This window comes from Peromyscus eremicus, chromosome 20 (genome assembly GCF_949786415.1).
Source record: "Peromyscus eremicus chromosome 20, PerEre_H2_v1, whole genome shotgun sequence".
NCBI classification, from domain to species: domain Eukaryota; kingdom Metazoa; phylum Chordata; class Mammalia; order Rodentia; family Cricetidae; genus Peromyscus; species Peromyscus eremicus.
The window spans coordinates 3,917,451-3,940,690 of NC_081436.1; the positions used below are offsets into that span (position 1 = coordinate 3,917,451).

The 23,240-nt window shown below is 47.8% G+C and overlaps 2 protein-coding genes across 2 annotated transcripts in view; one reads left to right on the top strand and one right to left on the bottom strand.

The window, feature by feature from the left end:
• The window catches only part of Cers5 (ceramide synthase 5), a 40,936-nt gene extending 30,495 nt beyond the window's left edge, over positions 1–10,441 (top strand). The window contains 8 exon segments of the mRNA XM_059246870.1: positions 3,632–3,682; positions 4,525–4,617; positions 5,952–6,080; positions 6,173–6,279; positions 7,046–7,202; positions 8,050–8,092; positions 8,095–8,156; positions 9,610–10,441. Coding sequence (XP_059102853.1) covers positions 3,632–3,682; positions 4,525–4,617; positions 5,952–6,080; positions 6,173–6,279; positions 7,046–7,202; positions 8,050–8,092; positions 8,095–8,156; positions 9,610–9,825 — 858 coding nt within the window. The 3' untranslated portion in view covers positions 9,826–10,441.
• Positions 10,442–19,199: 8,758 nt separating this feature from the next.
• LOC131896698 (cytochrome c oxidase assembly protein COX14) lies at positions 19,200–21,944 on the bottom strand. The gene is made up of 2 exons (XM_059247460.1): positions 21,711–21,944; positions 19,200–19,619 (listed from the first exon to the last, which is right to left on the bottom strand). Exon 2 carries the CDS (start codon positions 19,609–19,611, stop codon positions 19,438–19,440), a length of 174 nt encoding a protein of 57 aa, XP_059103443.1. The 5' UTR covers positions 19,612–19,619; positions 21,711–21,944; the 3' UTR covers positions 19,200–19,437.
• Between the last annotated feature and the right edge of the window lie 1,296 nt (positions 21,945–23,240).

The window sequence follows — 23,240 nt, forward strand, 5'->3', positions numbered from 1 at the left end:
GGACAGAAGGGGGGCTGGAGAGAAGCTCGGTGGTTAAGAGTGATTGCGGCTTTTCCAGAGGACCTGAGTTTGGTTCCCAGCACCCGGGTCATGTGGCTCAGATGCCTGTAACTCCAGCTTAGTGGATCCAACACCCCTTCCTAGCCTCTGTGGGTGCTGACACATATGTGGGAGGTACATACACACAAATAAACTTTAAAGAATTTAAAATAAATGTAGAAAAACAAGAACAAAGTAAATCTAAAGTAAATTAAAGAAACAATCAACAATAGAAACTGGAAATATAACTCATTTAGTGAGGTCCTGGATATGAGGTCCAGGACTGTGGGTTGAGGGGGCAGAAATTAATGAAATAGTCATTAGACAAATAATGGATAAAATTGATAAAACCAAATGTCAGTTTTCCAAAAGATTCAGTTAAAATTAATAACTCCATATCAGGTGTGGTGGCATCTGCCCATGATCCAATGTTCAGGCAATTAATGCATGAGGTTTGGGAGTTTGAGGCCATTCTGGACTACATAATAAGACCCTATCTCAAAAAGAAAAAAAGGAGGAAATATGAATTACTAATACAGGGGTGCCACTGTAGACCTTCTGGACACTACTGAAAGAATATAAAGATAGTATTGTAAGCAATTTAAAAATTAACCAACATTTGCTGGGCCTGGTGGCACACATCTTCAATCCCAGCACTCAGGAGGCAGAGGTAGGCAGATCTCTTGAGTTCGAGGCCAGCCTGGGCTACAGAGTGAGTTCTAGGACAGGTGCAGGGGTGGGATGGAATAAAGATGGAAGGGAAGAACAAAGTGCATAAAGATGTCCTCTGATCTCTACATAAGTGCCATGGCACACATGTGCACATGCGTGCGCACACACACACACATTAATAATAAATAAAATTATTAAGAGAAATTAGGCCAAGCATGGTAGCTTGTATCTTTTTTGTTTGTTTGTTTTTGTTTTTGTTTTTGTTTTTCAAGACAGGGTTTCTCTGTGTAGCTTTGCTTCTTTCCTGGAACTCACTTGGTAGCCCAGGCTGGCCTCGAACTCACAGAGATCCCCCTGGCTCTGCCTCCCAGTGCTGGGATTAAGGGCGTGTGCCACCACCGCCCGGCAATAGCCTGTATCTTTAATCACAGCACTCAGAAGGCAGAAGCAGGGAGATTGCTGGATCTGGGACCAGCCTGGTCTATATCATAAGATCTTGTCACAAAAAAGCAAACGACAACAAAACAGGGTGGAGGCCACTGGAGAGATGGCAGTGTTAAGAGTGACTGCTGAGCCAGGCGGTGGTGGCGGCGCACGCCTTTAATCCCAGCACTGGGAGGCAGAGCCAGGCGGGTCTCTGTGAGTTCGAGGCCAGCCTGGGCTACAGAGTGAGTTCCAGGACAACAGCTACCAAAACTACACAGAGAAACCCTGTCCTGAACGCCCCCCCCCCCCAAAAAAAATGGAATGACTGCTACTAGAGAGAGAGAGATGACTCAGCGGTTAAAAGCACTGGCTGCTCTTCCAGAGGACACAGGTTCAATTCCCAGCACCCACATAATGGCTTACAACCATCCATCTGTATTGGTGAAATTATTAAGGCCACTCCACGTAGTTAAAAGGGAGATTTATTTAATGGCGTAACTTACAAATGAAGGGATAGGTAGGTTGCAGGTTCTGTGAAAGACGCAGCGCAGTTCGGTGGTATTCTCTGGAGAACTCTCCTCGGTCGTCCAGGGTCCAAGAAGGAAGAGAGTGTGTCACATCCTGATCTCGGGTCTTCAGGGCCCTCCCTTTGCCCCACCTTGTAGGCATGATAGTTACTGAAGCCTCAGTGGGGGTTGGAACTTCCAGATCAAAGCTGGAATGGCTACCCACTACATCTCCCCCTTTTTGTCTAAATAAGAAGGTTCTAACTTAATACAAGACTATATACAAAGGAATGGTTATCAAATATTGTCCAGGAGTAATGAGGGATAATGACCTAGATAAGATGGAACTATAATCAATGCAAACAATATCACGCAAGAAACATACTAAAATCCAGAGAAGTCTAGAGCGTAGGTAAATGGTATGTTACAAAGATCATTCCAGGGGCTGGAGAGATGGCTCAGTGGTTAAGAGCACTGGCTGCTCTTCCAAAGGTCCTGAGTTCAATTCCCAGCAACCACATGGTGGCTCACAACCATCTGTAATGAGATCTGGTGCCCTCTTCTGGCCTGCAGACATACATGCAGGCGAACACTGTATACATAATAAATAATCTTTAAAAAAGAAAAAAAAAAGAAAAAAAAAAACAAAGATCATTCCAAATGGTGTCCTATCCTAAAGAACCTGAATCTAATACTTAATATGTTCTATATAAGATAATACACACACACACACACACACACACACACACACACACACACACAGCCACCGTGAGGAGAAGCAACATATTAAGATACCGGTAAGCCACAAGCCACGTGGCAACTTATAGATTAATAGAAATGGGCTAATTTAAGATATAAATTAGCAAGAAGCCTGCTACGGCCATACAGTTTGTAAGCAATATAAACGTCTGTGTGTTTATTTTATAAGTGGGCTGTCGGACTGTCAGGGCTTGGCGGGACCCAGAGAGAAAACTCCAGCTACACATCTGTAACCCTCTTTGAGCTTCTGTAGACACTGCATACCTGTGGTAAACAGACAGAAGTGCAGGCCATACACATCAAATAAAAATCAAAAAGAACACATACTGCTCTTGCAGAGGGCCAGAGTCCAGTTCCCAGCAGTTGGGCAGCTCATAACTGTCTGCAACTGCACCTCCAGGGGATTCAACACCTCTGGCCTCTTCAGGCACCTGCACTCATGTACATAGACAAATGCACATATGAAAATTCAGGGGCTAGGACTGAGTGATGGCACAGAGGTTAAGATCTTCTATATATATATATATATATATATATATATATATATATATACCCACTATTTAAATAAATCAAAAAATATTAAATGCTTTTTTAAATTTGGGGCCTAGAAAGATAGAACTGAGTTGGTCAACTGCTTCCTATGAAACCATGAAGAGCTGAGTTAGGATCCCCAATGCCTCTGTGGCACAGACTGGCCCAAAACTCAGAGCAGTCCTCCTGCCTCTGCATGTACCACCAGACCAAGCCAGACTTTGGTTTGTTGACACAAGGCCTCATTATGTGGTCCAAGCTGGTCCGGAACTCACTGTGCAGCCCCAACTAATCTCCACCTCAAAATCCAGTACTTAAGAGGCCAAGGCAGAAGGATTTCTATGAGTTCAAGGCCAACCTGAGCTAAATGGTGAGAGACTGTCTCTCAAAAGCAGAGTGAGGAGACTTTTTTCTCTTTTCTCCTCGTCTTCTGTTGTGATGGTGCTTTGCTTTGGTTTTGGTTTTTTGAGACAGACTCTTGCTAGATAACCCTGGCTGGCCATTAATCTGCTTTTGGTTCAGACAGCCTCAAACTTGACATCGATACTCAAGCCTCCCAAGTGCTGGGATTGCTGGTACACCACCACACCTAGCTTTCCTCTTTCTTATACCCCTCGCTTACAGAAAAGGACTATAAGGTGGATCCTGTAACAGTGTGGGGACTAAAGGCCAACCTGGGTTATCTGTTTGTTTCTTAGACGCCTTGGTTCTGGGACACCCGACAGTGCTGGCAGAGCTATCCGTATCAGGTAGGAGCTAAGGTGTTTCAAGACTGTGGGCCGGGTGTGTGTGTGTGTGAGAGAGAGAGAGAGTGTAGTATCAGTCCAGGACAGGCAGTGTAGGCATAGTTCATACAGAGTTCCCTGATACTGGTGATACTGTGAGTCAGTCCTTTTTTTTTTTTTTTTTTTTTTGGTTTGGTTTTTCGAGACAGGGTTTCTTTGTGTAGCTTTGGAGCCTGTCCTGGAACTCGCTCTGTAGACCAAGCTGGCCTTGAACTCACAGAGATCCGCCTGGCTCTGTCTCCCACGTGCTGGGATTAAAGGCGTGCGCCACCACTGCCTGGCGAGTCAGTCCTTTTGAGTTGTATATTCCAGGTATCTATGTCCGGGGCCTACAGCAGAAATACCTCAGTGAGCTTTTTCCAGGCTGTGCTTCTGCATGTCCCCTGGTGTACTGGAGAGAAGAGCAGTTCCCTAGTGTTGATAAAGTCCTTCTTGACTCCGATGCCCTTTTTAAATCAGGAGCTATTAGAATCCTCACAAGGGCATCTTGATTCTAGTCTGTACTTTAAAGTATCAGGGAAGTGAAGGGGTGATGGAGGAGGGAAGGCCCGGGGCAGTTCCGTCCAGAACTCCAGATGCACTGATGGGACTGTGGGGCCCGTGGGTTACCCTTACCTCGTCTCTAGAAGATGAGAGCAAGATGAGTTTCCAGGGGCGCAAAGGAAAAAGTTCCTGTCTCATACTGATCCAGTCTCAGCTGTTGCAGATCTTGGGGAACAGTGAATAAAAGAACTAAAAAGTGTGGGTGCTGTAGAGATGGGGTCCCCCTGAGGTGCTGCTGTTCTAGCTGCCCTTTTTTCTTCTAGCCACTCTCGAGAGAGCTTTATTACTACTACATCATGGAACTGGCTTTCTACTGGTCTCTCATGTTTTCTCAGTTTATAGACGTTAAAAGAAAGGTAAGTTGTCAGCACTCAGCTGCTCTCTGTCACCACCGTCACCGTGACGGGACTGTCACTGGCTTTCTCACTAATGATGGACGTGTTTAAGGCGGTCGGGGCAGTGGGGAGGACAGCAAGGCCACGGATAAGCACGTTCTTCCTTCTCTGCTCTTCTGTCCGTTTGTATCAAAGCTCAGGGAATTAGAACTTGGGGTACCAAGGCCTGGTTCAGAAAAAGGCTTGATTTTAGAAAACCAATTTCAGAAAAGTGAATTGACTACCCACAAAGTGATAGTGTTGATATGATGTAGATATTATAAACCCCCAGGAAGGACAGACTCTTTATATTCACTTCCTTCTCCACTCTGTGTGTCACTGGGACCACAGCACCTGACAGAAGCGCTCTGGAGATGAAGGTTTGTCTGGTTCACAGTTGTGTTCCCTCCGTCATAGCAGGGGAGCTATGGTAGTAGCTCAGTTCATGGCCGCAGGAGTAGTGGTGGGACTGCTACATCACTGCCCCGGGAAGCAGAGGTGCCCTGGGAGCCACTGGCCTGGTAGAGCCTTCGGAGGTCAGCCCCCAACCTACTGCCAGCTGGGGCCACCATTCCTAAAGGTTCCACAGCCTCCCAAGGTAGCGCCACCAGCTGGGCCAGAGTCACCCAGAATGTAAGCCTGTGGAGGAGAACACTTCACATGTAAACCACAACATCTAAGAATTATTTCTATTTAATATAAAATACATAACTTTACATAATGTATGCTATATATGATATATAAATGCAAATAACAATATTTATTTATTTATAAAACTGAGATTTTCTCAGTTGTTTTTTTTTTTTTTGGTTTTTTTTTTTTTTTTTTGTTTTTCGAGACAAGGTTTCTCTGTGTAGCTTTGCGCCTTTCCTGGAACTCACTTGGTAGTCCAGGCTGGCCTTGAACTCACAGAGATCCGCCTGGCTCTGCCTCCCAAGTGCTGGGATTAAAGGCGTGCGCCACCACCGCCCGGCTGATTTTCTCAGTTTTAATTTGACATGTGAACCCAAGGGGGAAAAAGAACCTTAAACTTAAAAGCTGGAAGTATTTGCAATAAGATGAGTTGTTTAGCTAATTAAGCATTTCTCTAGCACTTTGAAGGTTTAGTTTTGATTATGTGTATGTGGATGTGTCCAGGTGCCCAGAGGCCAGAAGAGGGTGTCAGATCCCTGAAGCTAGAGTTACAAGCCCCTGAGAGCCGCCTCACATGGGGGCTGGGAACCAAAGTGCTCCTAACCGCTGCACCAAGGGAGCTTTGGGCGGGCGGGTGTTCCGTTCCCACAACCTCTGGAACCTTTGCTGCCATTTCTTCCTAGGACTTCCTGATCATGTTTGTGCATCACTTGGCCACCATTGGGCTCATCACGTTCTCTTACATCAACAACATGGTCCGAGTGGGGACTCTGGTTATGTGTCTCCACGATTCCTCAGACTTCTTGCTGGAAGTAAGAGCCTGACCTACTGCTTCGTCATTCCTCTCTCTGTCTTGACATGTGCGAACGGACTTTCTCCCCAACTCAATTTTTCTTTTGTCCAGGCTGCCAAGCTGGCCAATTATGCCAAATGTCAGCGGCTCTGTGATACCCTCTTTGTGATCTTTAGTGCGGTTTTTATGGTTACTCGGCTAGGAATCTATCCACTGTGGTAAGTGCTCAAGGCTGTGAACTGGGGTAGGTATCTAATGAGACCTTTGGCCAATATAGTTTTTCTATCTGTTCTTGCCAGTCAAATACTAAGAACCCCAGTGCCCTGCCTTTCCCTGGACCTAGGCTGACCCTTTGTGGACTCTTACAGGACCTCAGCTGCCTTATGCAATGTTTCTAGTGAGTCAGGGTGTACATGTTTTGTTCTTCTGGCTTTTCTTGCTCATTTCGGCTGGCAGTCTTCAGCCACGCTTGGATCACTCATCACTCCTTTGCCCTCTTGCATTGGTTACAGGGATTCTGGCTTTTCTTGCTTTGATCTTGCTGTATGCCCTCTGCCTCATCCTGACCAGCACAGACCTGTGCGTGCATTCCCTTCTATACTCATTCCCTAGACTACGAAGTTAGTGACTGTGCTGGAAATTTGCTTAGTCTCAGCAAATCAACCACTTGCTGCCCCCTGTACCTAAGAATCTAAATCATTCCTAGGATTTGATTATAGGCCTATTGCTGTCCAAGTGTTGTGCAGCTGCGTATTTGAAGTGATTGATAGTAAGATACCCCATCACTTCCTAAGAGTCCATCTTTTCCTCCTGTCTCAGAGGTAAAAACACCGTAGGCTCCTCTGTTTAAGCTTTTACTCCTTATGAAAGAATATCCCTGTTATTGCAACTACTGTAAAGTGTGCAGAAGAAGCACAGAAGACTGTCCTGGGACTCAGCTTCCCTCTGCCAAACCAGAGTCTGACTGTTGTCTCCTCCTCCTAGGATTCTGAACACAACCCTCTTTGAGAGTTGGGAAATGATCGGGCCCTACCCTTCCTGGTGGCTCTTCAATGGCCTTCTCCTGACCCTACAGGTTCTGCATGTCATCTGGTCTTACCTAATTGCGAGAATTGCTTTTAAAGCCTTGATCCGGGGAAAGGTAAGGCTGAAACGTCCTTCTTCCTTTGGACCATGAGGAGCATGGGCATTACTCAGCAGACCTGTGTCCCGGCTAGGGACCCTCAGCCACACCAGCAGCCCCACAGTCAGTCCCTAGAGTGCTGCTGCATGAAGGACCACACAGACCAGGCATGGCACCTTCTGCATGCCTGTAATCCCGTGCTAAGGAGGTGACGCAGGAAATCAGAAGCTAAGGTCATCCCTTGCTACATAGTGAGTTTGAGGTCAATCTGGAGTACTTACACCCTGTCTCAAATAAACAAAAAGAGAGTGGCTATCGATGTAGAGCTGAATATACAAACCGGAAAGCCAGCCGGTTGTGGTCTGAGAACTGTGGTAGCTCACTAGCTATTTATTCTAGGGTGATCATACTGCAATACACAAGGTTGCTTTAGCGAAGCAATTAGACATCTGCCTTGCTTACTGTCTGAAGCAGGAGTCTTCAGTGAGCCCATGTTTGGTTTTTAGATACCGCGCCTTTAAGACAGGGTTGGAGGCTGAGCCTTGATGAACAGGCATTCCACCACTGAGCTAATTCCAGCCCCTAGAGCCTCCAGCTAATGATAGAACAAACCCTAAAGCAGTCGGACTGTGTCGTGTTGAGCCAGAGCACACTGTCCGTTGTCATGCAGACTCCTGAGTGAGACGGGCTCTGCTAGAGACGGTACTCCCCGACTGCACAGGTGAACATAACCTGGGTATTTATTCCCTCTCTTGTCACTGTTCTTGACGGCTGTAATGGGTCTCAGGGCTTGTGTGGTGGGCCTGTGCATCTTGTTGTAGCTACTGGACATCTCTCCTCTCCTCTGCCTTTCTCTCCTGACTAGGTGACCACCCAGGAAGGATTAGAGCCAGACTCTGTACCTTCTGCTCTTTCTTAGCTCCTTCCTCTTTTCTATGCCTGGTGGGAGCTGGACAGTTTCATCCTTTGCATGTAAGTGCATCTGTGCTTCTAGAGTTGGGAGAAGCCCCCGTTGGAGTGGGTCCTCCTTCCTTCCCGCTGTCTTTCCATCTGCCTTGGAATGTGCTCGCTAGTCTAACCTATGTGACTGTTGTTGACTGGAGCTGAAGTTACCAGCTACCCTTCCCTAAATTAAAGCAAGGACTGAGTCTAGTCTTTAATGTGTTTTGCTTTTGAGCCTCTCCACTTCAGATCTGGAGACGTTCTGCCCTCTGGTGGAAATTCCCTAGACATCAGGTAATCGGAGCTCCCTGGGTTCAGAGTCAACAGCTCTAGTCACTGCAGTCCCAGAACTCATCTAAAGCAAATATCCTTCCTTTGTAACAACAGCCGAAGCCGTGCCCCTTCACCACAGTGCTCTCTAAACAGTGCATCGTCACTGTTGCTGTTTTGCATGGGTCATCGTCCTGATGCGGGTTTCACTGGTTTCCTCTCCTTTATTTTTATTCTTTTTTTTTTTTTTAATTTTATTTTATTGTTTTGTTTTGTTTTTTCGAGACAGGGTTTCTCTATGTAGCTTTGCGCCTTTCCTGGAACTCGCTTTGGAGACCAGGCTGGCCTCGAACTCACAGAGATCCGCCTGGCTCTGCCTCCCAAGTGCTGGGATTAAAGGCGTGTGCCACCACCGCCCGGCCTACCTCTCCTTTATTTTTATGGCCCAGTATAGAGAATTTGAAAAATACAAAACAAAAAGCATGTGTAAAAGGCAAAGTCAGAGCCAGGCAGTGGTGGCGCACACCTTTAATCCCAGCACTCGGGAGGCAGAGGCAGGCAGATCTCTGAGTTTGAGGCCAGCCTGGGCTACAGAGCAAGATCCAGGACAGGCACCAGAACTACACAGAGAAACCCTGTCTCAAAAAGCTGGGGGGGGGGGGGGGACACGGACGGACGGACGGACGGACCAAGTCAAGATTGGGAAGGCTCTCCACACTGACTGCCCACCCGATCTTGACTTTAAGTGCCGTAGGGATGCCAAAACTTCGTGGTGAGCCCAGTGATAGCGGAACTGCTGAAAAAGGTTCGTGATTCAGTTTGGGGACTAAAGCAGGACTCAGGTGAGCAGGGTGAACAAATGCAGTGCCCACGGTCATCAGAAGATAGAACCCTGAGAGCAGTCCTCTCCTGACCTTCCCAGTTCCTGTGGTGGAAGAGGGAAAGGTGCTGGAGTTTCCTCACACCTGTAGAGGACTCAGCGAGGCTTCTGTTCTTAGGCCTTTTTCAGAGCAGCTTCAGGACAGATGAGAGACAAGCAGAAAGAAGGGGATCTACTCACAATCCAGCTAGTGCTCCAGGGGACACTTTGACTCTGCCACCTGAGCCTAGGCTAGACCAGACACAGTGTACAAAAGTGATCTTTCTGAGATGAATCTGCCCTGTGTTTCTGTAAGGAGTAGCATATTTACTGCCTTGGTCCTGTCCCACTCAGGTGTCTAAGGATGACCGCAGTGATGTAGAGAGCAGCTCAGAGGAAGAAGATGAAGCCACCCACACAAACAAGCTCTCTGGCCGCAGCTCCAGCAATGGCGCCAGCTGCGTGAATGGCCACATGGGAGGCAGCCGCTGGGCTGAAGAGCGTGGGACTTGTACGGCTGTTGGCAACCCGCTCTTTGGGGCTTCCCCACATCTCCAGTCCTCTGACTAGAAGGACAGAAAGGCACTGAGGAGAATCAAAGAAACAGTTTCATGTCTTAAAGAAACTGCTGTTCTGTATTTAATGCCCCCGGTCCTTTCAGTCACTTTATTTCTCTGTCTGTCTGTCTGTCTGTTTGTGCATTGTGCATACGGATGAGTTTCATCGACTGGGTTGGGGCAGTTTTGGACCACTGGGCATCGCCTAGCCAGTTCCGAACCCACCTCAAACCCAGCGTTGGCTGCATCTTGAATTACGCTGTCTGTCTCCAGACCATCTTCGTCCTTGTCCCACGGCTCTTGAGGCTCCAAGTTCCTGATCCATCTAAATAAATGGTGCTGCCAGATTCAGCTCCTCCAGGCTTTGGGAACAGTTCTTCTGGAGCAGGAAGCAGTGTTTCACCTGATGAAGGACTCTGGCTAGGGGATCACTGTGGCCTCTACTGCATCCCCTTCCTACCACCTGATGGTGACTGGGACAACTACTGATGCCCTGCTTTTTACTCAACGGTACGCAGGGAGGGGGTGGGAGAGGATGAGCTGAGATGTGGAGAGCGCAGCTCCTGGGTGTGCTGTTAACGGTTTTATACTATTGTTTACTCTTCTGTAATTAAAGGGTTGGAACCTCCTCTCCTGTCTTCTCTTTAGTAGATGTCACTGATGCCCTGGTTACATTTGGGGTTGTTTGGAGTCAGGGTCTGACATCCTGCTGCCTGAGCCTCTTTGTTACAGACAGGCTCCATAATTAAGATTTTTTCCCCCTAGGGGCTGGAAAAATGGCTCAGCAGTTAAGAGCAGAGGCTGCTCTTACAGAGGACCTGGGTTTGGTTTCTAGCACTTACCCATAGAGGGCAGCTCACAACTGCTCATAACTCCAGTTCTGGGGATCTGGATGCCACTTCTGGCTCCAAAATCACCTGTGTGGGTGTACATGCATACATACTCATAAAATAAGTCCCTTTTTAAAAAATAATTATTTCTAATTCAAGAGGCTCTTGGACATCCAAATTTTTCTTTCTGTGTATGCTGAGAGGAGTTAGCCAGAATGGCTACATCTTTGAGCTTTTTGTTTTAAGAAAAAAGTGACATGTTTAATTGGTGTGCTGGCTAGTTTTATGTTAGCTTGACACAATTATAATCATTTTGGATTTTTTTTTTTTTGGTTTTTCGAGACAGGGTTTCTCTGTGTAGCTTTGTGCCTTTCCTGGGACTCACTTGGTAGCCCAGGCTGGCCTCGAACTCACAGCCTGCCTCTGCCTCCCGAGTGCTGGGATTAAAGACGTGTACCACCACCGCCTGGCTATAATCATTTTGGAAGAGGGAACCTCAACTGAGAAAATGCCCCAACTATATTGGCTTGTGGGCAAGCCTGTGGTGCATTTTCTAGATTGATGATAGATGGGGGAGGGACCAGCCCATGTGGGTAGGACCACCCCTGGGCTGGTGGCCCTGGGTTCTATAAGAAAGCAGGCTGAGCAAGCCATGAGGAGCAAGCCAGTAAGCAGCACCCCTCCATGGGCTCTGCATCAGCTCCTGCCTCCAGGTTCCTGCCCTGTTTGAGTTCCTGTCCTGACTTCCTTCAGTGATGAACAGCAAGGCTGAAGTGTAAACAAAGTAAACCCTTTCCTCCCCAACTCGCTTTTGGCTGTTTCCTCACAGCAGCAGACGAATGACCACAGCAGTGTTACTCAGCAGACAGATGTGTAGCTAGAGTTTTCCTGCCTGGCCCACAGTCAGGACAAATCTCTGACACCCGCCAGTCCCACAGTCGCTTAGACCCGACCAAGTAAACACAGAGACTTATATTGGTTACAAACTATATGGCCATGGCAGGCTTCTTGCTAACTGTTCTTACAGCTTAGATTAATCCATTTTCATAAATCTATACCTTGCCACATGGCTCGTGGCTTACCAGGATCTTCACATGCGGCTTGTCATGGTGGCGGCCTGCAGTGTCTCCTCACCCAGCTTCCTGTTCTCTCAATTCTCCTCTCTGTTAGTCCCACCTATACTTCCTGCCTGGCCACTGGCCAATCAGTGATTTATTTATTGACCAATCAGCAACACATTTGACATACAGACCATCCCACAGCACAGATGTCTAAAGGACCAAAGGATAGTTTGGTGAGAAGCCAGGACATCCTTCTAGCACCTGTTCTCGTCTTACCACACAGCCTGCCACACGACATTTTAAGTCATATATGGGTCTGCCGTGTGTTCTTAGTTCTCTTTTGTCTTTTAACCAAACATGGAGAAACTTGTCCCAATCCAGATTTTTCCCATGGAATAATGATATTCCAGAATAATTTTCTGCTTAGTGGTTATTTAAATTATAAAAATATCTCTAGAGGCTTTGTGTACAGGGAGATGCTAGTGTGGTGGTGAAGAAGGTGTCATGCTTTAACGCCTGTAATCCGAGTGCTCTGGAGGCTGAAACGTGAACTCGAAGCCAGCCTGGGCTACACAGCAGAGACTTAGTCACAACAAATAAGACATGAAGTGGGGCTGGAGAGGTAGATGCTGTAGTGGTTAAGAGCACGCACTGCTCTTCCAGAGAACCCACAGGTGGCTCCCAAACATCTGTGATTCCAACTCCAGGGATATTTGATACTTCTGGGCACATGCTTATCTGCATACACCCATACACATAATTAAAAATAATAAACTTAACAAAAATGAAAAATAGTGCTTCGCCTGTGGCACACACTTGTAGTCCCAGCACTCTGGATACAGAGACAGGCAGACTTCTGTGAGTCTGAGGCCAGCCGGGGACATTAGCTTTTTTTTTTTTCTTTTCTTTTTTTTTTTTTTTTAAGGGAAATGGAAAGAAAGAATTTTTCTGGGGGCTGAGAAGATGGCTCAGTGGATAAAAGCCCTGGGCCTCACACGGTAGGAGGAACCACCTCCTCCAAGATGCCATCAGTCTCCCCCCACACAAAGGAGTAGGTGGTATTCTGACTCACTAAGGTAGAGAGTGGTACCAAGTGGACTCATGCTGGATTTAGAACACTGTGGGTAGGGAAATGAAGTTTTAAGTGGTCATTTTGTCAGAACTAATCAGGAAGGCTACTGACAGTGCTTTTGAAAGTCCAGAAGCCAGGCGGTGCTGGTGCATGCCTTTAATCCCAGCACTCTGTAAGTTCAAGGCCAGCCCATCTAGGGGCTACATAGTAAGACTAGAACTGGCTCATGACATTTGTATTCTTTAACGGTATTTTTAATTTGGGCTGGGTGTGTGTATGATGAGACCAGGCCCTGAACTGGAGGTGTGCCTTTAAAGGGTCTGTTTTGTCCCTATCCCCTTCATCTTTCTTCCTGGCCACTGTGATAAGAGAATCTCTGCTGTGCCCCAGGCTCCCCCAACAGTGGAGTCAAGTGTCATGGACTGGAGCAGGAGTCTATTGGAATTGCCTTTGCTCCCTGACTCCATCCTTTCCCCTCTATTGGATTAACTTTTTGTTTTTAAAGATTTTACTTATTATGTATACAGTGTTCTGTGTGTATGCTTGCACACCAGAAGAGGGCACCAGATCTTATTACAGATGGTTGTGAGCCACCATGTGGTTGCTGGACATCTGGAAGAGCAGCCAGTGCTCTTAACCTCTGAGCCATCTCTCCAGCCCGGATTAACTTTTAAAGTGTTTATTATTGTGTGTGCAAGTGAGTGGGTGTTCTTGTGTAGGAGTCAGAGACAACCTGCAGCAGTCCGTTCCTTCCACCACAGGTTTGAGGGATCGAATTCAAGTCATCAGGCTTGTATGGGGAGTGTATGTTTCCTGTGACCCACCCCACCAGCCTGGGGAGTTACTTTACTCCGCAGAGGGTGTTTTCTATATTCTGGGTGCTTGTACTTATCTTGCTTTATCATTACTATGTGTTTGTGTGCAGGTACATTCTTGTATGCGTGATATGCAGACGTCAAAGGACACCTTTGTGGAATTGGTCCTCACCTTCCACCTTTACATGGTCCTGGGATTGAACTCAGGTCCCTAGGCTCGAGTGGCTAGCACCTTTACTTTCTGAGCCACTTGGAATTTGGTGGTGGTTAAGATTTATTGTTGTGTGCAGTAGCGTATACACGTTTCTCCAGAGAAATCGCAGACAGATAACCTGAGATCAGTTTCCTGGTGTGTGTGTGCGCACACATATATTTGGTGTTTGCCTGCATATATGTCTATGTATCTCTATGTACCACGTGTGTACCTGGTGCCAGAAGGAAGTGTCGGATCCCCTGGAACTGGAGTTACAGACAGTGGGTGCTGGGAATCAAACCCAGGTCCTCTGGAAGAGAAGCCAGTGCTCTTACCTGCTAAGCCGTCTCTCCAGCCTCTGGTTCCACAGCCCAGGCACACAAACTTCCTTGCTTTTTCCTTTGCTGAATGAGTGTATGTATGTGTGTGTGTGTGTGTGTATATATATGTATATGTATATGTGTGTGTGTATATATATATTCTACTCTCTTCAGGACTATTGTTCTTTCAGGGTCTCTAACTGGTGGGTGTTGTGGGATGTCTTTCTGTACGCTGTGAATACATGTGTTGTTCCCATTGGCCAATAAATAAAGCAGCTTTGGCCTATGACAGGCCACTTAGAGGCAGAGGGGAAATCCAAGCAGAGATACAGAGAAAAGAAGGGCGGAGTCGGGGAAGATACCAGCCCGCTGTCCAGGGAGCAACATGTAATGGACACAGGTAAAGTCACAGAACACGTGGTGATACACAGATTAATAGGAATGGGTTAAGTTATATGAGCTAGCTAGCAAGAAGCCATAGGCCATACAGTTTATAATTAATATTAAGCCTCTGAATGACTATTTGGTAAGTGGCTGTGGGAGGGACCTCGGGCTGGATGGGACCTGAGAAACTTCCAGCTACAGGTGGGACTCTGTAATCAGCTTCCTCCATGTAGCTAGTCTTGTCTATTGCATTTTTTTTTATTTTTTGTTTTTGGAGACAGGTTTTCTCTGTGTAGCCCTGGCTGTCCTGGAACTCACAGAGATCAACCCGCCTTTCCAGTGCTGGGATTAAAGGCATGTGCCACTATGCCTAGCTGGGTTTATTTATTTTTATTTTATGTGTATGGGTGTTTTGCCTGTGTGTATGTCTATGAACATATGTGTGCCTGATACCCAGGAAGGCCAGAAAAGGGCATCAGGTCCCCTGAAACTGGACTTACAGGCAGCTGTGAGCTGCTATGTGGTTGCTGGGAATTGAACTCAGGTCCTCTGGAAGAGCAGCCAGTGCTCTTAACCACTGAGTCATCTCTCCAGCTCCATTGTCTATTGAATTCAAACCAAAGTCCTTAAGTTACTTTGCCTCGTCCTCCCCCAGAAGCTGTGCTAAGTTATACTGTCATTTTTTTAGTTTCCAATTCTGTCTTTATGTCTCTTTCTTGGAAGCTCAGCTATTTCTGGATGCTTGTCTCAGTATATTTTAGTCTGCATTAAGCCAGAATTTGTATCTTTCATACACTCCTACATCACTCGTAAGCATAATTCCATTCCTTTTCTGCCCAACAAAGTTCTATTTCTGTTTATCTTTTCATTATTTTAACTTAATTTAGGATGCAGGAGAGATGGCTCAATTACTGCTCCTGCAGAGGACTCAGATTTGCTTCCCAGCACCCACATGGCAGCTCTGTAACTAACCCCAGGGGACCCCATGCCCTCCTCTGGCCTCTGTAAGGTCCTGCATGTACATGGTCCACATACACTAATGCAATCATACACAAATATACTGTAAACAAATAAATGAAAAGTATTTATTAAGTCTTTAGAGATAAGGTCTCACTCTATGGCCCTGGCTCTTGTGGAACTATGTAGTCCAGACTGCCCTCAAACTCAGGTACATACCTGCCTCAACCTCTTGAGTATTCTGACTTACACACGAATAAGTAAGTGTGGTAAAACATTTTAAAAGCTCCTGTTAGTCTTCCTGTTGTTCTTCCAAGTGGTTTGCCTGACCTTGCTGTCAAAATGTACTTTACAGCTGTGTGGATGCATCTTGAAAGATCTCTGTGGGCTCTGTGTGGTGTTTGTTTTTGTTTTTTCTCTTACAGCATTTTGAAATTTATTATCTGATAATTTCAAACATATCTAGATCATATCCAGCCTGAATCCCTCTTCCCATCACCCAGGACACTCCCCAGTATACCCAACTCCCACCTCCAACCTCCACGCTTTTTTTTTTTTTTTTAAAGATCTATTTATTTATTATGTATACAATATTCTGCCTGCATGTGTCCCTACAGGCCAGAAGAGGGTGCTCGATCTCATTACAGATGGTTGTGAGCCACCATGTGGGTGCTGGGAATTGAACTCAGGACCTTTGGAAGAGCAGCCAGTGCTCTTAACCGCTGAGCCATCTCTCCAGCCCCCATGCTCTCTTTAAATGTATTTTTAATATATTTTGTGTATGTTTATTACATGTATGTCTGTGTGCCATGTGGTTGCCTGGTGCTGGTGGAAGCCAGAAAAGGCCATTGGATCCCCTGGAACTGGAGTTAGATAGTTGTGAGCTGCCATGTGAGTGCTGGGAATTTAACCCCAGCCCTCTGGAAGAGCAGTCCATATTCCTAACCACTGTTAGGAACTCCAGTTCTTATTTCTCTTTCTTTTTTAAAATTTTTATTTATTTATTTATTTATTGGTTTTTTGAGACAGGCTTTCTCTGTGTAGCCCTGACTGTCCTGGAACTCACTCTGTAGACCAGGCTGGCCTCGAACTCACAGAGATCCACCTGCCTCTGCCTCCCAAGTGCTGGGATTAAAGGGGTGCGCCACCACTGCCCAGTTGAGGCACTGTGTTTTGTTTTTGTTAATTTTTTTTTTTTTTTTTGTATTGTGTGTGTGTGCATGTCACAGCACACATGTAGCAGTCAGGACAGCTCTGGGCATTAGTACTTCCTTCTCAGCACGTGGCCCAGGAACTCCTGCTGTCAGGCTTGATGCGGCAAGCACTTTGACCCACTGAGCCATCTTGCTGGCCCTTGACATAGTTCTGTAAGCTTAGAACTTAAATGTCTTTGGTATAGCTCACTTCTCTACATGATCTACACATCATGTAGTCTTTTCCACATTATGATCACATGTCTTTCACTCTGAAACAAACACAAACATACTAGTCACTTGAATCTTTGTATGTTAAAGAAAATACATACTGGAAGTCCTAATCCTTTACTCCTTGAGATGGCCATTCTGTAGACAGCAGGCTGCTGCTGTTTAAACCGTGACTATCACTGCTTCCTCTGGTGGACAGCCTTGCTTCACCCTGGTCAACCCACGTGATCTTTATTGTTATGGCTGGACTGTGTCACTTTTTTTTTTTCTTTTGAGATTGTCTGTGTAGCCTGACTGGCCTGGAACTCTCAGAGATCCCCCCTATCTCTGCCTCCTTCAGTGCTGGAATTAAAGTTAGGCACCACCATGCCTGGCAAATGTCACTATTTAGATATGCACAAATTGTACCTTGGTCCAGGACATCCTAATATATTTGTTCTTTGTACAAATAAATTGTACCTTGGTCCTAATATATTTGCTTTCTAACTGGTTTTTCCTGCCTCTTCCTGATGGGTTGGGCACTGCATGCATAGACATCAAATAAAAAGAAACCTTTCAAAAGCTGTACTTTTTTATTTATACTTTTTTTTTTTTTGTAGCTGTGGTTGTACTGGAACTTGCTCTGTAGACCAGGCAATCTGCCTGGGATTAAAGGTGTGCGCCACCGCCGCCCGGCCTTAAAACTTTATTTTAAAGATTTGTTTTTATGTGTGTGGCTGTTTTGCCTGCATGTGTATGTGCACCATGTGCATGCAGTGCCCATGATGGCCAGAAGAGGAGGTCAGATCCTTTACAACTGGATTACAGGCGCTGGGAACTGAGCCTGAGTCCTCTGCAGGAGCAGGTACTCTGGTTTCTTTGGACTGTTGGGTGTGCTTTTCTAATGTAGAAACTCATAAAATATACGGCAGGTACAGAGATGCACGCTGTAATCTCCAAACCTGAGAAGCAGAGGCAGAAGGGTCACTGCACGTTCAAGGTCAGCCTGGCTCATGTAGCTACATAAGACCATCTCAAAAAACTAAGTAACAAGAAGTAAACATACGGCTATGGTAAACAAAGTTCTAAAAGGGATAGTGGCAGGAATCTCTCCTTTCTCCTTTCGGTGAGGCTTTTCTTGAATGCACTTTTATTTATTTATTATATTTTACTTACTTGGTGAGGGGTGGGGGCACACATGCCATGCTGTGTATGTGGCAGTCAGGCTTGTGAAGTCAGTTCTCTCTCCCATGAATCAAACTCAGATCATCAGCCTTGACCAGAAGCTCCCACTGGGCCATCTCCCCTCCCTCTTTTCTTTTGAATCCTCTTTCCGTCTCTGAAAGAGCTACATGCAGACTCACAATGCACGAAGGAGCAGGGTTCAAAGCCTACCTTCCACTGCTGGCTGCATCACATGAGCCACTTGACTGCATGCTAGCCGACAACCCTTCCTTTGTGAGCTAACCCTCTTCCACATCCCACACAGTAAGGAAGGGCCTGCCTCCCCTGATCCAGAGGTACATAATTGGCCCTGCTGGTTCAAATACCCCGTTTCTTGGTCACTTGGCCAGGGAGTTTTTTTTCAAGGGATCTGCATAAATGCTATAACAGAGGCTGGAGGTGTGTCTCAGTGGTAGGGTGCATAAGGCTCTGTGTCCCATCACCAGGAGTTGAGCAAATGAAAACATTCTGGAGCACTTCGTCTCCAAGATGCTATGGCCTGATAATACCGCTAAAACCGAGTCTCTCAATTCACGAGAGATGAGGCCCAGCAACCCAGGTGTGGTGCTTTGAATGAGGATGGTCCCTACGGACACATATATTTGAATACTTGATCCCCGAAGGGTGGAACTGTTTGGAAAGGGTTGGGGGTGTGGCCTTGTCATGTGGATCAGAGATTAAGCTCTCACCTTCTTCTCCAGTGCCATGCCTATCTGTCTGCCGCCACACTCCCCACCATGATGGTGATGGACTCACCCTCTGAAACTAACCCCCCAATGAACTCTCCTGTGAGTTGCCTTGGTCATGTGCCTTCACAGCAACAGAAATGATGCCGCCAGGCTTGGTGATGCACTCTTTGTAATCCCAGCACCTGGGAGGCAGAGGCAGGAGGATCTCTCTTAGTTCAGTTAGCCTAGTCTATAGAGAGAGTTCCAGGCCAGCCAAGGCTACATAGAGACCCTGTATCAAACAAACAACAAAAGTAAAGTAACTGAACAAAGATACCAGGCTGTGATTAGAAAACTGATGGGCAAGGCTCCACCTCTGTGATCCAAGCATTTTTTGTTGTTGTTGTTTTCAAGGCAGGGTCCCTCTCATTCCTTGGGTACACAAAAACACCAAGACACAAACATAGCAAAATATTTATTTCATCTCTGTAATAAACCTCATCCTCACATTCCCATTTATCTGACAGCCTCCACACACTGTCAAAATGGCACAAGCTGGTAGGACCACAGAAACCACAGCCCTTTAGCCCAGCAGGTGTGAGAGCCACCGTGGCTTAGTTCTTGCCATGGATGACGTACAGGGGAGGTCTTTCCATTTCACGTCTCAAGCCTGGCTGCTCAGAAGCCAAAGCTGAGCTCTACAGGGCTCCAGATGTCTTCTGTTCCTCTGCCGCCTGGCGCCTGGCACTACGCAGCTGGAAATAACGGTAGGCGCGCACACTGCAGAGGTAACCTCCGTACACAGTGAGGAGCATCATGGAGGCAGAGAAGGTCTTGTAGCCAATGTCAGCTAACTGCTTGGCAGTCGGCATGTCTTCCCCTACGGAAAACAGACTGGGGCTAGTCTCCAGGACATGCCTCACCTCCCTGCTTAGAGCCATTCTCTATAGTCTACCGCTTCACTGGGGATGCCTCCTGTGCTGGTGATCCTACCTGCAGCTCCCTGACTCAGAAGGAATAAAGTCTGCGAGGGAGGTACTCAGAAGGCTGGAGCAAGTGCATCTGAATGCTGCCACAGCTAACACCCGGCCCTCCTTAGTTGTGCTTTAAAAAGGGATGAGCACACCCAGACTGGCAATCCAACCTGGGTCCTCTGGAAGAACAGCAAGCGCTCTTAACTGCTGAGCCATCTCTCCACCCCTCAGAACCACATTTTAACCACACTGCTTACCTGTGGTAGTCAGACTCTACCCTCATGTTAGACTCAAACTCCCTTTTCTGTTTGTCACTACTAAGCTGGCTCTGTCAGTTGGTTTACTGAGACTTACTAGGGCTTCCAGAGCACAGGCTCTGACCCTCAGGGGACAGTCGGTTAAGACCTCCTGGTAAACAGGGGACTGTCTCTAGTTAGGTCCAGGTTGAAGTCAATTTAGTACAGTGAACTTGGAGAGGGACGCAAGGCATTAGGTAGAAAACACAGGGCTCCAGCGGGCTTTACACCCGGCAGAGCCATGTGTCTAGCATTCTTCCAGGACAGAGAAAAAGGATCCTCACCCCAAAGATAAGAATTAGAATTCTTAGAATGAAGAGGGTGGGGTTAAGAGAATGGGGAGGGTAACAAGATCAAGGAAAGTCTAGGCATTTGGGCTTTTTTGAGACAGTCTTGCTCTGTAGCCTGGGCTAGCCTCAGGATCCTCCTTTCTCTGCCCTGAGTGCTGGAATCACGGCATACCAGCCACTTCACTGTGCTGGTAAAGAAGATCTGAGTATGTTCTAAAATGGGGTATAGCTCAGTTGTCTAGCACACAGAAAGCTGGAGGTTCAATACCCAGTACTGTATTAAATGGAGGATGCGGCATATGCCGGAAATCCCAGCACTCAGGGTGTGGAGGCAGAAGGATCCTAAATTCAAGATCATCCTTAGCTACTCAGTGAATCCCAGGCCAGTACGGGCTACATGAGACCCTGTTAAAAAAAAAAAAAGGGTGGTGGTGGTGGTGGTGATACAAGCAGAAGCAAATCCAGGATAGACTCAGAAAAACTGAAATTAGAAGCGCAGGTACAAGGATCAACTTTGGAAATAAAAGAAACTTTTGAGATTGGCAGAACGTTTTCATCTGATTTTTTCTTCTTTCTTTCTTTTTTTTTTTTTTTAAAGCTGTTAGGAGATGTAGGAATGGACTCCAGGTTACAGAAAAATAAGAAAAATATGGTTAGACTAATTATGATAAATGCCATCGAGGGTGCAATTTGCAAGGGTTATGTAACTCTACGATTTTCTGCCCTATAACGTGAGGGAGGCTCAAGACTCACGTTTCTGGAAAATTCAGACCTCTCGCTCTAGTTCTGGGTTTGATCTGATACACTGCCCAACGAATCAAACACACACACACACACACACACACACACACACACACACACACAACATCGCAGCCCTAAAATCACCCGAGCTGAGCTCGGTCATTTAGCCCTCTTAGGAGGTACTTGGAGTGACTAACGGAGCTGAAAAGGTAAGCTATGGACCCCACTGTCTGTGGGATCAGCAGAAGGTGACCAAGACCGCAAAGGCGCGGCTTGGTGGAGCGTGAGAAGCCGGCGGAAGGCTGTGGGCTTCGGCTGCATTTATAGGAAGCCGGGCAGATTTAGAAGAGGGAGGGCAGTCAGGCCGCGGTCACGTCAGGAAGGCGGTAGGGCCAAGGCAGCCTGGGGACCCATCGGTCGCGGCCACCCCGCCGGGCAGGAGCTAGCGCAGAGGCCGCGGGAGCCGCGCGATCTCAAGGGCACAGGCCGAAGACTGGCGGTGCGGGGGAGCGGGGGGTGCGGGGGAGCGGGGGGTGCCGGGTGCGGGGGGAGCGGGGGGTGCGGGGGGAGCCGGGTGCGGGGGAGCGGGGGGAGCGGGGGAACCCGGGTGCGGAGAAGTGGTGCGGCGGGGGAGCGGTGCGAGCGCGGGGCCGCCCGGCCCGCGGCCTACCTGGATGCTGCAGCTCGGCCGCGTCAGGGCGACTCCTACTCAGTCTGTCACTTGTAGTCAGGGTCTCTCGGCAGAAATTACCCCGAGCGCCTCAGTCACTGGTGCGGAGTCCTGGTCGTGACCCCTGCACCCCTGCGAAAACCTACCCGCTAGGGCGGAGACCGGCTTCAAACTTCCGGTTTCCGCCTCTCTCTTCCTGGCTCCGCACGCTCGGACTAGTCTTCCTTTCCGACAGGCCCGTTGAATTCTGGGGGTTGTGGTTCTGCTCCACCGAGCGCGCTTCTTGGTGCCCCAAACTTGGAAAACCGGAACACAGTGTAGCTCAAAACCAGCCAATCCCCAGTTTACGGTGCTGTGACGTAACTGTAGCTAGGGAGATTCTCTCGGAATCCTCCAGCGGTGGACCGCGCGCCCCCTAGTGCCTGGAGCGGCCCTTTCCTGGGTGATCCGGCGGTGGCCGACCTCAGGTAGGGACAGGACCTGTCCTGTTCGGCCACAGCACGAGGGGTGACTCGCTAGTGTTTCTGCCTTGTGCGCGACCTCTTCGTATTCAGGCGGCGTGACAGAGCCCCTAAGCAGCTCTGGGAAGACTGGGTGACAGCTTGGGTGGAGGAGGGGATAGGAGACGCAAGCGGGGGCGACGGGAGACAGGAGGGAGTAAAGTGGATGTAAATGCTGATTGATGCCCGAGAGTGGCTGCTGTTACCTAAGAACGATTTCTTTTTCCCCACTTGTCTTACACTGAGTAAGAACATGCACTCAGTGAACCGTGACCCCACAACCCTGCCACATGCACTGACCGCAAAAAACTCCTCCAACTCTTCCAGTTTCTGGAAAAACAACACTTTATTGGGTAGACAAGTGGCCTGACAGAAGACCTCAGATCCACAGTTGCCTGACTGAGCAGAGTGAAGGTGTTGGAATCTGGGTCTGCATCCTACCCCGGCCTCCTGGGAGGCTGCTCTGAATCAGTCAATGCGTGGGAGGGTTCCGGCCCAGCCAGCAGGCATGAAAGGGCTCCCCCTCTTCACCTTACCGACCTTCATTGGTAAGACCGAACTCTTAAAGGCTAGGAGCAGAGGGGAGCCTGGCACCTCAGTGTGTGTTAGTTTAACATAAAGCTGGCCAGGGCCACAGTGTGCCAGTTGCTGCCACACACGAAATGGAGACCCCTGCTGGAGGGAGAACCCTCTCAGCTCTCGGCGACTATTTATAGCTAGGGCTGCAGGCTGCTGATCTGTGACATTCTCCTGCTGCCCCAACCTTGGAAAAAAGCCAGTGCGGAGCCTAGGTCCCTTCCCCCTTCTGTTCTTCCCTCACCCCAGGGCAGGCTGTTCTCCATGGTCCCTCCCTTGACTTGCCCAGCTTCTGATATGTGTGGTCAGTACTTCCCGAGGACCTCATTCCAAGGAGAGCCGGCATTGGGCTACCAAGAGCCACGGACCACTGTGGAAACCTACTGAACCTTTGAGCTCCTTCTTGGCCCCGAGCCTCCAGATGCTGGCTAGCACTCCTAGCTGTTTGAGAACA